This window comes from Vitis vinifera, chromosome 7 (assembly GCF_030704535.1).
Source record: "Vitis vinifera cultivar Pinot Noir 40024 chromosome 7, ASM3070453v1".
Lineage (NCBI taxonomy): Eukaryota > Viridiplantae > Streptophyta > Magnoliopsida > Vitales > Vitaceae > Vitis > Vitis vinifera.
Window position 1 is genome coordinate 7058914 of NC_081811.1, and position 16136 is coordinate 7075049.

The following is a 16136-nucleotide window of genomic DNA, read 5'->3' on the forward strand; positions in this document are numbered from 1 at the left end:
AAATATTATATTCAAAATTTGTTTTATTATTATCAAAATTGAGATTAACTAAACATTGATACGAAAATCTCCTATTTTTTTAATGATAACAAATCAAGGTTACTAAAATATGCTCCCTCAATATGTACTCTGTGTTATATAAGAAAATAGTCAAGTTTAAGAACATTAAAGAACATATCGAGGGCACCCAAAAATACAATAATTAATATAAATAACACAAAAAACAATTAACAATCGGTAAGATAACGATACTAGACAAGATGCATAAAGATATAACCAATTAAGTATATAAACATATAGCACTAATATTGAAGATTGTTAAAACAAAATTATCTTTTTAGTACTAGTAGCCTATATAACTTTTTCTTCTTTTTATCATTAATAAAAAAAAAAATCATAGACAAGGGGACTCATTGATTAATGAAAGAAATTGATGTTATAAAATTAAATAAGAACAATTTTTTTTTACCCTCTTACACCTATATAATCCTTTCATGATGAGTAATAATAAGACTTAGATCGGGTAAAAGTTATAACTTCTACGTAAAATCTTATGTTCTTTTAAGTAAGAATTTTTTATTTAAGTAACATTTTTTTTAGTTAAAAGTCATTATTTTTTTAAGGCAAACTTCAAACTCATATTTTTGCTATGTTTGGTTTTGGAAAGGTATTAAAAAAAGGAAAAACAAATATTAAAAAAAGTTGTTTTTTTCTGTTTGGTTTTATTATGAAAAAAAAAATTAATATAATTAAAATTAATTACAAATTTATTTATTTTAAAATAATTTAATATTTATATAATAAAAAAATAAGTAAAATGAGTTTAAAGAAACATATAAAAATAATTTATTAAATTAAATTTTTTTTTTTTTTCATTTCTTTCACTTTTCCACCTTATTTTCTTCCCCCTCCCTTTTCTCTCAAGTTTTTCGGACCGCCTAACCAAACATGGCCTTTATATTGAAGTGATTATCTTCCCTTCCCATTTTCTCTCAAAATTTTCGGACCGCCTAACCAAACATGGCCTTTATATTGAAGTGATTATCAGTTTCTATTGATATTTTCTTTTCACATATTTTCCAAAATGCAAATACAAACTTTAATGTAAGTTCATTGGTTACTTTCAAATTTTAAATTAAAGCACCTCACAAAATAACGACAGTGGGACTCTGGAGATGCTGAGAAAAAGAGAGAGAAAGCGGGAGAAAATCGAGGGTAGATGAGGTCAATAGTTGACAGAGGTCAAATCCCAACCCTTATTTGGAGTTTTCTATTGGATGATCGGCTGTTTACCCTTTGAATGTCCTCAATAGTCAATTCAGATACTTCAAAGGGAAAGAAGAGGATATAATTGCTAATAACACACAACCGTTGAAGCCATAACAGTCTTTTTCCTCAATTTTCAAGGCCTCCCTCCCTCTCTTTGTCTCATTCCAACAAAACCCTAATCATATTTCCCCTTGTTTCAGTGTCTACTCCGTCATACATTGATACAGAATCTGGGTTTTCTGTTTTCTTTGGCTCCAAAAAAGGTATAATAATGGTTGCTTGTAGATACAGTGCAACTTTGTTTTTTCTGTTTTGGGTTTTCTTGAATTGGGGTTTTTGTATCAAATGCTTATGGTTTTTGTCAGTAGTTTGGAGAATGTTGATTTAATATTATTGAAAATTTTAACTTGGATGGGGAATTGAATTTCTTGAGCTATGATAGGCACATAGTTGGTTCTGGAATATGACATCTTTGTTGAATTGGGAATGGGAATTTGCAGATTGAATGAACATTGAGATACATTGTTTATTTCTTCTAGATATTTTGTTGAAAGTGGCAGTGGGAGATTAATTGGATGGTTTGCTGTGAGGGATTGACAGGGATCCTCATGAAGAATTCGGCAAATGGAGAGGTGGACTCATTTTATGCAATCAGACCTGAATGCCAAAGTGACGTTCCGAAAATCCGATTTAAGCCGAGGGTAAGCATATCTGCATTTTTTTTTTAATTGTTTGGGTCACGTTTATTTCATCTGTCATCTATACTATCACAGAAAGCCAAGTTCTTCTTGCATCCTTTGGTGTCTTCTGGAATGGCTGTAGTTTCTTTTTTGTATCTGAGAAATTGATGTCCTAAAAACAATGCCAAAACACATTGCACCTTACAGGAACTTGGAAGAAGGATTAAGGGCATATTGATAATTTATTTAAAGTTGATGGAATCAATTACAATAAACCTTTTTCATGTCTTTCTCTCCCTGTCATATACCATCTCAAATTTTCAATACTATTCCACATCTCTTGTAGTCTTGAATTCAGAATTGTGCCAAAGGATGGTTTACAGCATTGCATATGCTGTCAGAGATGAGTGTGTTCACACTGAAAATCTGTGCTAAAAAATGTGGCAATAACACCTCTTGAAGGCCTTGTTGTCCTAAATTGGAAATTATGTCTCTTGTTATCATTGGCTTATTGAGTGCATGCTGTAACTTCCCAAGATATCATCTTGCCACAATTTTGAATTAAAGAGTTGGGTTTGCATGGTTGTGTTTATAGTCCTCTTTTGCCATTTCACTATGACATGCTTATATGGGACTTGTTCTCTAAAAGCATTTTGCACCCTCTTTTTCTGTTTTCACAGGCAGGGAAAACACTTAGTGCAAGAAGATGGCATGCTGCTTTCTCTCAAGATGGTCATTTAGATATAGAAAAAGTGCTTAGACGGATCCAACGAGGGGTAAACACTTTTAATTCATAATGTTGTTGTAGTGCTCCAACAAGGGGTAAACACTTGTAATTCACAATGTTCTCGTAGTGCTCCATGTACAAACCTGCAAACTTGAGATACAATCTTTAGGACAAGTTGTTGATGAGTTTCTCTTTCCCTTATTTAATATTACAACTTTTGTGACTCATTTGTATCTCTCATAATCTATATTCACATAAATTATAGAGACTTGCTTTAAAATTTGAATACCAGTGTGATTAAAGGAAAAAAATAAAAGGCATTCCCAATTATACATCATTTGGACGTAAGCTTGTCAAAATGTTACTACTATTATGATATTTGAAGCTTCTTTCTGAACTTATGGAGCAGAATTACTGTTGGACTTATTTAACTGGTAATAAGTAATAACTATGAAAGAGTTGCTGAATCACAAAGATTATTGCAAAAAATGTAATTCACTCTAGTTGGACATGTATCATCTAATTGGCCTCTAGTTGATAACCAATTTCTTTTGATTCTGAATTCAGTGAAAAAAAATCCTGTGCCTTGTACGTTAGGGCGATACAGGACTTCTAATTTATTTGATTTCCACATTAGTAATTGTATTCTGACTATATCCATTAAATGGCTATTTTCACATAGTCATCATTTTACTCACCGATTAAAGTACCCTTTCTATTGAAGAAAATGATAGAGATTTTAATAAATCATTATGATTATTGTTCTATAGCTGGTTCCATGTCTTTGATTTTTTTTCTTCTAGAACTTGAACTTGTGTTTATTGGAGCATTGATGTTTATCTTCTTGGATCTTGGGTATAAGGGAAGAAGAAACATAGAAGTGTTCCGGAAAATAGACCAAGGAAACAAAAGGTATCTGCATCAACCTTTATCCTTTATCTCAAAATTTGTAAAACTATCCAACAAACCAGCAGTTTTTAAGAACATCTGCACGGAATTTGAGGTCCATGTCATTAATTTACAAACCACAGATAAACCATAAAAAATCCTAATGCAGCTGATGGAGTCAATATCTGAGGCATTATCTCTTAATTTTGTAGCAGTTTAAAGGTCCATGTAGTTTTCTTGTAATTCACAAAGCATTGAAAAACTTCTGACATTCTTGTAATTGCTAAGGTTAGTGAATGAGTTAGCGGATTCTGATATTGAGGGGAGAGCTTAATGGATCCTGATGGATAAACATTCTTTTGAAATTTGGATCTCTACATCTTTTTTCTTTCCTCCTAACATCTTAAATCCTGTCCTGTTTGGGGATTACCCTTTTCTGTTTTAACTTCTTATTGTACTCATATTGCCATACTCATAAGCTAATATCTGATGGTAACTGTTGATTTTGCCATTTGCAGTATGCTTGTGGACTATATGTTTGATGCTTTTTCATGTATCAGATCGATATATTTTTACATAAAACATTCAATTAAATTTGGTGCTCATTCCAGGGTGTTCATCCATCAATCAAAGGGGTAGTTTGGGAGTTCTTGTTGGGTTGTTTTGATCCCAACAGCACCTTTGATGAACGAAATGAGCTCAGGCAACAGAGGAGGTAATATTTTCATGCAAATTATGACTGTAAATATTGGACATAGCTCAAGTTCAGCACTGTTGGGAATCATTTTATTCTGTCAGGTTATTATTTTTCCTCTTAGGTTTCAGCTTGAAAAGTATATGCTCATATAAGTTTCCAACTGCAATTTGGGCTTGACAATTGAACTACTGGATGATCAAGCAGTCCTGCTCTTGGGGGGTATGATGGCATTAAAATATATTAAGAGAAATATATTTTGGGGTGTAAGCTATGTTTACTTGATGGGTTTGTGGTACTAAATTGCTTTAGGTAATTACCAAAATGATATGCATTAGATTTCCTTTTATTTTTTGTCACAGACCATCTGGTTTGTTATTGCTTTATTTTTGTCACAGACCAGCTAGTTGGACCCTGTGAACTGGTTACCTTAAATTGTGGCCTCCAGTTTGAGTTTGAAATCATGGTTGCTAAGGTTGTTAAATAATGACAAAACCACAAAAGGGAGAACACAAAAAACAACTCGCCATCTCTCAACATGATCTCAACTAGTCTACAAAATCAATCAAAGGCATTGAGCTTTCTTTAATGTATATCACATCCCAAACTAACAAGTTACTTAAGAACAAAAATTGCAAATCAGACTGCTCCTCATTTTTAAAAGCTCTTCGGTTTTTTTTGTCTAAAAAATACCTTCTTCCATTTTCTTCCTACAAACAAGCTGTGCTAGCTTAATAGAATTTCTTTGACTGTAGAAGGGAGCACCTAAGCTTCACCAAATAAGGAGAGCAATAACTGCCATAAAATCATTAATTTGGCATAGTGAAGAAGAATGTGATTGATTGAGTTCCCTTTATTTGTATAAAAATCACATCTATTCTCTAATACCACTGTCTTCTTTGAAGCTGATCTAATGTCAAAACTTCTCCCTAACAGGCTTCCTAAGCAAAAAAGCTTGCTTTAGTCAACACCTATGAATTCCAAAAAATGCCTGATGGGAAGGGTATTGTCCTTCCCATCTCTAATACAAGGTAGAAACACGGATTCTAATGATCCCCCACTATCTCATCCCATAAATCTACCACTCGAGCATCTTTGGACAAATCAAGAGTATACAAGAAGGAAAAGGACACACCTAAGGCTCCTTCCCATACCACCTATCCTTCCAAAACTTTCACCTTGTTCCATTATCCACTTCAAAAGCAACCCTACTATTAACGAGGTCCCACACCATCCTGATGGCTCTCCATCCTTCAACTTGGTACCCATCCACCTCAATATATTTAGTGTGCTCATGAAACATAGGATTACTAGCAATGTATGTAGTGACTTATTGTAGCAACACATAACTATTGGCTTCTTAGTTTCAACATCTAGTTTTTTCATAAGGTTTTGTATCCACATGAGCTTACAAGTAGCATGAGCCATATCACTATACTCTGACCACAATATTTTGCTTCTTACTTCTCCAAGTTACCCGATTATGTCTCACGATAGTGTCATAACCACTAGTAGATTGCTTGTTGCATCGAAACTGACCTAATCAATATATGAATAAGTGACAATGCCAAGTTCAATGTTCATCTTACATAAAATACCCATCCTAATTATTCCTTTCAAATTTCTAAGAATAGGGCAAAGTGCATAAACTGCATCTCAATGCACTTGTTTAGGACTCCATATGTTGATTAACAACACCTAAATCAAATGAAATATCAAGAAGAAATGTAGTCAAATATATAAGTTTTCCAACAGAACTTTTATGCGTTATTGTATTAACAAAATCCACACTATTTACTTTGTCTAACTATGCATTAGGATCCATACATACAATTTATGGGTTTAGGTCCTAACCTACCGGTCTCCATTAATCTTGCACATATTTTCTTTGAGACAAAACCAATCTTTTCTTGCTGCAAGCAACCTCAATGCCCAGGAAATATCTATGCTATTGTACTTTCACCTATTCAATCCCACATATATAACTATCATATACAAATGTATCGTCAACATAAACAATTAAAACCACCATACCTAACCGTATACTCTTTACAAAGAGTGAGTGATCTTAGTAAACTTTAAAGAACAACAACGAGAGATTAGTACTCCATTAAGCTTATCAAACCACGCCTAAGGGGATTGTTTCAACCCATATATAACTTTTTTCAACCTACATACCTTTCTTGACTACCCCTAAGCTGCTGGTTGCTCCATATCGATTTCTCCCTACAAGTCACTGTATACAAACGTATTTTTGACATCAAGTTGGTATAAAGACTAGTCAAAATGAACAATCAAGGAAACTAACAAGTGCGCTGAGTTGACTCTAGCCATAGGTGAAAAAAATCTCATAATAATTAACACTATATGTTTGCGTATATCCTTTGGCAACCAGTCTTGCTTTCAACCTCTCAATAATACCTTCTGGGTGGTATTTGAAAACAAAAACCCACCTGCAACCAATGATTTCTTTTTTCTCTGGTAAAGTAGTTAAATTCCATGTGTCATGGTTATACAAAGCATTCATCTCCTCTTCCATAGTAGCTTTCCGACCAGGATGATAGAAAGCTTCCTGGTAATTCTTGGAAATAACAATAATTGACAAAAATAAAGCAAAGGATTGAAAAGGAGAAGAAAAATGCGCAAAATCAAGGCATTTATAAATAGGATACTGACTAGTAGTTCTCTTATTTTTCTGAACAGCAATAGGGAGATCAAGATTAGATGAAATCAAAGGATCAATAATAGGAGATAAACCTTTGTCAGAAGTTGACTATTGAATGACAGGTTGTTCAACTAGAGGAGCAATCTCAGTCTTGGTCACTTTCATGCTCATGTAGACCTACAAAAGTTTCTTAGACCAGTGAACTTTGGAAACTGATGATGTAACCAGTTCAGACATAGGAGTAATAAGAAGAGGAAGATTATTAGGTAAAGACGAGTTATTCATCAAGAATCAACCCTTCAGAAGAAAAAAAGGGGTAAACTAAAAAGATATTACATCTACACAAGTATCCACCTGTAGTGAGATAAAGCATTTGTAACCTTTTTTAGTTCTGGAATACCCAAGGACGGCACTTTGTGGCCCGAGGAGAATTTATCTGAACCTAAAGCGCTATAATGCACAAAGCAAACACATCTGAGCCATGGATGAAGAGAAAACAATGAAAGGTTTGAATATAAAACAGAAAATGAGGATTGATTACCAAGTACACTGGATAGGAAATTATTAATGAGAAAACAAACAGTAAAAATAACATCGCTTCAACACTTTTATGGAATTTACATATGAAAAAAGGAAGTGAAGAAAAGACTTCCAAAATGTGTTTTTTTCTCTTCGCCTCTCCATCTTGTTGGGGAGTGTAAGAGCTGGATATCTAATGAATAATCTTTTTTTTTGATAGGTGTCTAATGAATAATCTTATTATTCTTACAAAATTAGTGATAGAAGAATATAAGAATTCCAAAGCATTATCTGAACAAAAATGTTTTAATGGACACATTAAACTGAATTTTTGTTGTATGAAAAAAGGACTAAAATATAGAAGCAATTTCTGATTTATCTTTTTAACAAATGTAACAAAGTAACTCTTGAATAATCATTAATAAAACTTAAGAAATACTTAAATACTAAAATACTAGGAAGTAGGAACACGATATGAACCCTAAATGCCTGAATGAAATTAGATGAAAAGGACTAGAACTCGCAGGCTTGGCATTCTAACTTGGACTTTGATACATCTGGAAATTCCATAAACTGAAGAATATGAAGTGGAGGGTGACCCAATTGAGAATGCCACTACATTGAAGAAACTAAGGGTGTAAAAAGGTGTGATTTGATCAGTTTTTGAAGAAAAATTAATTGAACCGACATGGTCAGTTTATGCTTGAATCAATTGAACCGACTTTTTAGTAATGGATAAATCTAACCAAACTAAGCTTGTTTAAGGTTGGTTTGGTTCGGTTTAGATGATAGGTTGGATGGAATTTAATTTAGGTCTGTCCAATTGGTTTTTAAAGTCAACTTGAGTTTGAAATTTAAAATACATTTAAATTTCTATGCCAAAATATAATGAATGCATTTAAAAATTTAGTTGATCATAGCTTGATATCATTGAATTACTTTAATAAAGTTAACACAGTGTACATAGTAATAAATATAAAAAAAAATTCATCCAACATTGAACAATTAAAAATCACAAGAGATATAAGTCAGAATATCGTCTTGGTTTAATTTTTATCAGTTACGAACAGGACAGACGGTTCCTTGTCCCAATACTTGGGATTTAGAATCGTTAGCAAGAATAACAAATGAATTTATGGACAAATTATGAATGTTTGAAAAAATTGAAGACTTACCAGTCATTTGGGAAGAGGCTATTGAATCTATAATTCAAGTGGAAGAATGGGAGGTAGAAGAAAATAAAACAGTGGTAGTATATGAATGACCCAAAATAGCAGTCTGTGTGGAACTAGATGACTGACTCACTGATTGAAGACATTGGTTGAGAAGAAGATTATACTCTTCTTGTGTAAGCATGATGGGAAGGCTAGCATTACTAGGTGAGAAAACCATAGGAATAGGAGAAGAGTAAGTGTTATTAACTAGAAAAGAATAAATTGAATTTGTAAATTTTATATACTGCACCCCAATAATAACCCTAGTACTCAGATTACAGTATACCCTCACAAATAATTATCAACAGAGGTCATGTGAGTGGCTTGCCATGCTATCCTCTATGTTCTTGTTGATTTATTTGTCTTTGACCTTCATAATTTTGCAGTGAGAACTGAAAACCATATGTATATGCATAAATTGAATTTCGATTGAATATGTTATATTGATCTTTTTAGGCAGCAGTATGGTGCACTGAAGGCTGAGTGTCAAAAGATGGCGCCTGTTATTGGCAGTGGAAAGTTTATTACAACACCGATTGTCACTGTAGATGGTCGACCAGTACAAGATCTTTCCACCAATGACAATTCACAGGATGATAACAGAGCCACGTCAACACCCTCTCCTCTCGATTCACCTTTAGATGATGGGGGACATGTAGATGATGCTGTGCCAGACAAGAAAGTGATTCAGTGGAAGCTCATGTTGCACCAAATTGGTATGCAAATTGTGCAAAACTTCGTTTAAAATAGAGTTTTGAAGTTAATTTTGCTTCGGTTTGCTGCATTGTTTTTACTCCTTTATTTGCTTTTGCCCCTGCCACAGTGACTCTCAACGCGATTTCATGCAGCTCCATTCTAGCTTATTAAACATCTTCGTGCTAATAACTTGTACTTACTTAGACACACCAATGCAACAAGGATATTGACCATTGTGTTAGTGCCCAACATGGATATCTCATCGCCAATGAGTTACACCTGGGTTGGAAGTGCCAAACAAAACATTTAACCCAGTAGAATATGCCAAACTGAGAGTGAACTTGTTACATAGGGATATACCGTCTCTTTTTCTGCCTATCAGAAAAAGAAAAAGAAAAGGCTTCTGTATTTCCATTCAAATTGTACTGGGCTTATCTTGTGATTGTTGGTACAGTTTATTGGTCTCCTATAAATCATGACATACCAAACTCAATAAAGCCCTTAATTCTAACTACTTTGAGTTGCCTATATCAGTTCTTTTTCTCCATTCAGCTTTGTCTACAGATATGTTCTCCATTGTATCCTTGAAATTAAGCCCTTTTTTCTATTAAATCCTTTCAATGTCCAATAATCCTTAACATGACCTATGAAATTTGGCCTGTAGGTTTAGATGTTGTTCGCACAGATCGAACACTTGTGTTTTATGAGAGTGAAGCCAATCAGGCGAAGCTCTGGGATGTTCTTGCAGTCTATGCCTGGATGGACAATGATATTGGTTACTGCCAAGGTAATTTACTGTAAATTTCCAAATTTTTGACTGAAAAAATTAAAGATTTAACATTGGTAGCTTAATCTTTCTTGAGCAGGAATGAATGATATTTGCTCTCCTATGGTAATTCTCATTGAAAATGAAGCGGATGCATTTTGGTGCTTTGAGCGAGCAATGCGTAGATTGGTATGCATCTATTTTTTCTCCTTGAAGGTGATGTTCACAAATGTGATTGAGTATTCCTTGTTCATCAAACTATTCTGACAAGGTACTGTTCCATAATTTGGACATACCAGTATTATTGCATACCTGGTAGCCAACCTTTTGAGTGATATCAAAAGGGATCAACTGTCTAGCTGATTCTATTCTTTGTGATTCAGAAGTCTAGTTAAAGGTCTTTCTTTAAAAACTGTCTTCAACTTTTAACTGGAGTCCTATTCTCCAATCCCGTTCTTCTGCTTCAAGAATAATGGAAGAACTATTTGAACACATTTTTTATGTTGACTTAAATCATTATTAAATGAAGAGACCATTTGTTTTCTTCCAAAGATTCATTTTCCTTGGATTTTTTCATTTCTTCTACTTTTCCTATGTTTTGTTGCTTGGTGAATACATAAATCTTCTACCATGTAATCATGAATCTAATTTCAGATCTTATTGTTGGCATTTAGCCTCTCAATGACATGAAGCAAACTTTGGTTTAACTCCTGCTAGTGATGAGACTATGATAAAGGGTTCCTATGTCTTGAGAGTGAGTGTAGTTGAAATTAGGGTTCTGTGATGGATGGTTGGAAAGACAAGAAAAGTACAATGGAAACAAATGACTGTAAGATAAATTAGAGGTAGCTACAGTAGGTAGCAATTTTATGAAAAAGTTCATTGAGTTGGTTTGCTCATGTTATGTGAAAATCAATGACCGCACCTGTAAGAAAGTCAATATTCATCAAGGAATTACAAGGAGATGCCAAAATTGGAAAAAAAGATGTAATAGTATAATACAAGTCGACACCTGATATGGCAGTAGGTAGTGTGGAATACTGAAAAGGCAGATGCATATAACCGACCCTGAATAACTGGAATTAAGGCTTAGTTGAGTGTTGAGTTGAGTTGGATTCTTGCTTGTGATCAGTAGTTAACAAAAGATCATTATATTGTTTTTAACTGATATTGATATTTGTTACTATTTAACAAGTGACGTTAGAAGTTAAAACCAATTACAAAGTGCAAGCTTGCTTTTTCATATTCTGCGTGAAAATGAAATACTTAAAGAAATGTTTTTTCCCCTGCTGTCAGGAATACTAGCATCATTTTTCCTAGCCTCCCTTAGGTATTATTATCTTTCACATTTTCCTTTCTTTTTTCTTCTCCTTATGTATGTTTTTAGGTGTGGGGTTTTGTGCCCACCAGTGTGGAAGGGGTTCTAGGCGGTTGCTTAACAGTTTATCAACTGCAATTAATAGAGAAGGGTTACATATGAAGTAACCCCTTCAAAGGATATGGAACAAATTTGAATCATTGAATACGTTAACACTGGAGACCTTGAGCTATGCTCATGCTAAACCCTCTTTTCTCCCATGTATTTATTCATCATATCATTCTTTTTATCAAAAGTATGTCCCCAAGTTTGGACCTGTGGAAAACTAGATTTTTTAAACTATGGAGTCATTTAACTAGACTTAGCAAGTTTGGCATTTTTGAGAGAGAAACAAATGTGTCTAGAACTTCTGTTTTAAATAGTTACTTTATAGGAACTCCTGATTTAAATAGATTTGTTGCCAGTACTTCTCGTTATTTTTGCTCATTTCGAATTTCTACAGCTATCCTAGTTTTGACACTTTTAAGCAAAAAATCTGGCATCTCTTGTTTCTAGTATTTCAGAGTTGTTATGCCTATCAAATATAAATTATTTGTGCTGAATTGGGTTCCTTAAACCTGATAAGATGGTTCTTTAATGCACTGACTGTTCATTTTCTTATGCAATGATGCTTTTAAGAAGTATCCAGATTTATTTCTCTTGAATCATGAAAATGCATGCACAATTTGTTAATTTGTTTCATTTTTTCAAATCTTTTCTTTTAAATCAAAATGGTTAAACAGTTGCCTTAGATAGAGTGGGAATCACACATACATGCACGCACGCACGCACAAACATGCACTGACACCAACTGCAGCTGGAATTAAGTTTTAAACAGAATTGGAGAATTCCACCTTCTCTTTAAATTATCAGGTGCCTAAAAATTTCTTTTCACAAGTCAAACACATACACACACGCACATGTATATGGATTGTCACAGTGTGTGGTATTTGTTTCAATCTTAATTATGACAGATCTTGATTCTACTTGATAATTAGGATTCATCATTGTGCAACTGTTTTATATTCGCCTATCATAAAATTGGAAGTGACTTTATTTGCTGTTGCTTTTTGTCTCAGAATTATGCCTCAATTTAGGCTTGTATGGCATTTCACATTATTTAATCTTTTTAATGTTTCAGGCTACTTGAGTTTAAAACTCATATCCCTCTTCTTCCCTTTTTTACTTTGTTTTTTTTTTTTTGTGTGCCAAAAAAGAGAGAAAATTTCAGGGTTAGTACCAATTCTATAGGTGTGCAATCTCAGCTGGGTACACTTTCAGAAATAATTAAAGCGGTTGATCCTCAGCTCCATCAACACCTTGGTATGCTGACCATTCCTTTAAAATTTATTTATTTATTTAGCTTTTTTGTCAGGTTAGTTGTATTCACACTTAGTTTTAATCCTCGCCATAATGCTTGTTTTACTGAGAAGTCCACTTCCAAATTTTATTGTTCTAGGAAAACAAAGACATTGGGTATATTTTATCTTTATTAGAGTTCTGGTCATATCCTTGAGATGAATGACAGTTTTGCTGCTATTTTCAAGTTGTTCTTTTTGGTCTTCTTCTTCCTTCTTCAAATCTCCTTTTGTATATCTTGGAAGTATTACTTGTCCTATGCTTGTATTTAAAATTATAAATCTGTTTGCTTCTGATCCAAAAAAGAAATTATATTCATTAGAGATAATTTTGATTGTTTAATTTATTTTTACTCATCAATTTTCAATACCAGTTAAGATTAAAACCTTTTAACATTACTATTGACAAAAAATAAACTGACAGATCAACTAGACAAATTTATATGTATAATTGGTGTAAATATGCAACTTCATGTAGTAACCTAAATTTTCTGGGGGGGAATGCTATTGCTATGCTATAATTATATTTTCTTAGCTGTGGTAATCTGCACAAATTTTCTGTGAGAATTTGATTGATTATGTACTATTTTCTGTTTTGTGCATGCACAGATATGTGACAATGGTATACCATATAAACAAAGAACTTCCAATATTTGAATGTCATTCATACATGTTGTCTTTATACGGTTTTTGTTTTTCCTTTTCTTTTTGATATGTATGTCTGCTCATTGTATTGTCAAAATTTGCTTGATATCGGTTTTTTCTTCGGCTTCGCACTATTGTCTTGGGGGTGGGTGTGGAAGTCTTCACAGAATTCATATATTACACTTAGCTGTGTTGTTGGATATCCAAATTGGCCTTATTTTATAGTTTCAAGCGTTTCCATGTATTTTTATTTTTAAATATTATTGCAGGTACGTTAGTTACTATTTTTTACATGAGCACTATATTTTCTTCGTTACATTGACAATTTTGAATAACATCTTTGACTTGATATAGTTTGCTTATTGTGCTTAAGTTGTTGAGATGGCGAAAGATGAGAAAAGTATGAAAAAGAACCCATGAAAATTCGGTCCTATCCCAACTCCCTAAAATATGCCAAAAGCTATTTCTGCTGTTACAGAGAGAGGCCTGTAATGTAAGATGTATGTATGTGCACTCACACTTAAAAAACAGGGCCTGAGAGAGAGGCCAATAGATGTATGGTAATGGATGGACAGATGCATATGTGCACACACTTCAAAAAGGCCCTTCTTGATCATTCTCAATTTGTTATATTTCAGAGAGAATCTAGATGCTTGTGACGTAGGACACATGTATCTGTGCAGACTTAAAAACAGGTCCTTAGAGAGGCCAGAGATGCATGGTAATGTAGAGATGATCATATATGTGCATATACTTCAAAATAGGCCCTTCATGGTCATACTTGTTTTGTTCTGTTTGGCAGAGGATCTAGATGGGGGGGAATATCTATTTGCATTTCGGATGCTGATGGTACTTTTCCGTAGGGAGTTCTCTTTTGTGGATGCATTGTACCTATGGGAGGTAAGAAGTAAGAACCAATACAATGTTTGAATCCTTCCCATTCATGGGCTATCTTTTATAAATGACAAGCCACTGTAATTGAAAATTTTTCTTCGAATTTGTCTGGGTTCTATTCTAGTATTTTCTGTTGATTGGCTTATCTTTAGACCAAACAAAATTTGATTTCAGTTGATGTGGGCCATGGAATACAACCCAAACATTTTCTCATCATATGAGGAGTCAAGTGCTTCTGCAGATAAAAGTTCTACACAAAACACAAATGGCAAGATGCTGAAGAAGTGTGGGAAATTTGAGAGAAAAAATGTGAAGACCGGATATAAGAACCAACACAGTTCTCTTGCTGTTTTTCTTGTTGCAAGCGTCCTTGCAACCAAGAACAAGCGATTCTTGAAGGAGGCCAAGGGTCTGGATGACGTTGTAAAGGTCTCTTTCTCTGTGTGTGTGATGGCCTTTTGTTTTTTTTTTTTTTTTCTGTCTACATTGATCTTAAGAACGGTAGAACTACATATCCAGATCTTGGGTGACATTACTGGAAATTTAGATGCAAAAAAAGCATGCAACGAGGCTTTGAAACTTCACAAAAAGTACCTGAGCAAGGTAATAAGCTCCATCTTTTTATCAGTCCTAAACTTCTATCTGGGCATGAAAATAACATTTAAATAGATACCCAAGCTTCTTAACTATTGTTTTCCCATGCAGGCAAAGAAATCATAGATGTTGGTGGAGAGCATTGATCTGTTTTAGGTTAACCCAACTGATGGTGGCATTGGGAGCATTTGGCATGTTACTGAGGTTTTGGCTTTAATTTTTAGAACTTTTTCCCACATTTATTACCATTTCTTCTCCAAGGATTTGTTGATTTTAGCTGTAAAAACCTTCTGCATAAGATTTTGTCACGAATTGTATCTGTAGAGCCTATTGGTATCTTTGAAGAACAAGAAACAATAGAATCAGAACCTTTTTTTTTTTTTCTTTTTTTTACATTATTTGGTCTTTGTAATATACCATTTTTCATTCATTCATTCATTTTTTTTTTTTGGCTGATTGACCTTGCCAAAACAAGGCATCAATTTTTAACGTGCAACTAAAAACAACCTAAAATACATCTAGATGAATTATCTTAAAGTGCAACTAAGAAATTTCCTAAAATGTCACTAAGTGAACTAAGCCAAGGCACCACTTAGTGAGTTAAGTTAAAGTGCAATTAAGTGAGTTGAACCTAAAGTGCCATTAAATGAACTAAGTTAAGGTGTCATCAAATGAGTTAAGCTAAAGTGTAACCAAGTGAGTTGGGTTGAAGTGTAATTAAGTGAGTTGAATCTAAGGTGCCACTAAGTGAACTAGGCTAAAGTGTCATTAAGTGAGTTGAACCTAAGGTGTCACCACGTAAACTAAGCTAAAGTGTAATTAAGATAGTTGATTTAAAGTCTAATTAAGTGAGCTGATCTAAAGTGTAACTAAGTGAGTTGAACCTAAGGTGCAACTAAGTAAGATAAACCAAATGTGCCACTAAGTGAACTAAACTAAAATATGATTAAGTTGAACTAAAGTATAACTAAGTGAGCTGAACTTAAGGTACAACTAAGTGAACTAAACTAAAAATGTAGCTAAGTGAACTAAACCTAAAATGTGAGCTAAACCTAAAAATGCATCTAAATGAACCAAACTAAGATGTGACTAAGGTCATAATTGGGATCCATAAAAATCCATCGACAATGAATTTCCAAATGGGGCTCAAAAATAGTAAACCAAATGAGT

The 16136-nt window shown here is 33.7% G+C and overlaps 1 protein-coding gene across 4 annotated transcripts; it reads left to right on the forward strand.

Annotated features, from left to right (window-relative positions):
* The first annotated feature begins 970 nt into the window (after positions 1-970).
* Positions 971-15349, forward strand: LOC100251529 (rab GTPase-activating protein 22). Of its 4 annotated transcripts, none has more exons than XM_059737969.1 (12): positions 971-1532; positions 1770-1970; positions 2630-2725; positions 4176-4279; positions 9113-9372; positions 10017-10139; positions 10219-10307; positions 12693-12798; positions 14281-14378; positions 14547-14801; positions 14892-14975; positions 15078-15349. In XM_059737969.1, exons 2-12 carry the CDS (start codon positions 1845-1847, stop codon positions 15090-15092), a joined length of 1356 nt encoding a protein of 451 aa, XP_059593952.1. In that variant the 5' UTR covers positions 971-1532; positions 1770-1844; the 3' UTR covers positions 15093-15349. The 4 variants fall into 4 exon arrangements, with proteins under 4 accessions (XP_059593952.1, XP_010652388.1, XP_002272358.3 ...); XM_010654086.3 differs by having other exon boundaries at positions 972-1532; positions 1809-1970; XM_002272322.5 differs by having other exon boundaries at positions 973-1532; positions 1870-1970.
* The last annotated feature ends 787 nt before the right edge of the window (positions 15350-16136 follow it).

Bases quoted from the DNA above. Each gene is read 5' to 3' on its own strand.
- LOC100251529 (XM_059737969.1), top strand. From the start codon at position 1,845: ATGGTTTGCTGTGAGGGATTGACAGGGATCCTCATGAAGAATTCGGCA. The intron at 2,726-4,175 runs GTAAACACTTTT...TGCTCATTCCAG, and splicing joins TTAGACGGATCCAACGAGGG to GGTGTTCATCCATCAATCAA. The intron at 14,379-14,546 runs GTAAGAAGTAAG...ATTTGATTTCAG, and splicing joins ATGCATTGTACCTATGGGAG to TTGATGTGGGCCATGGAATA.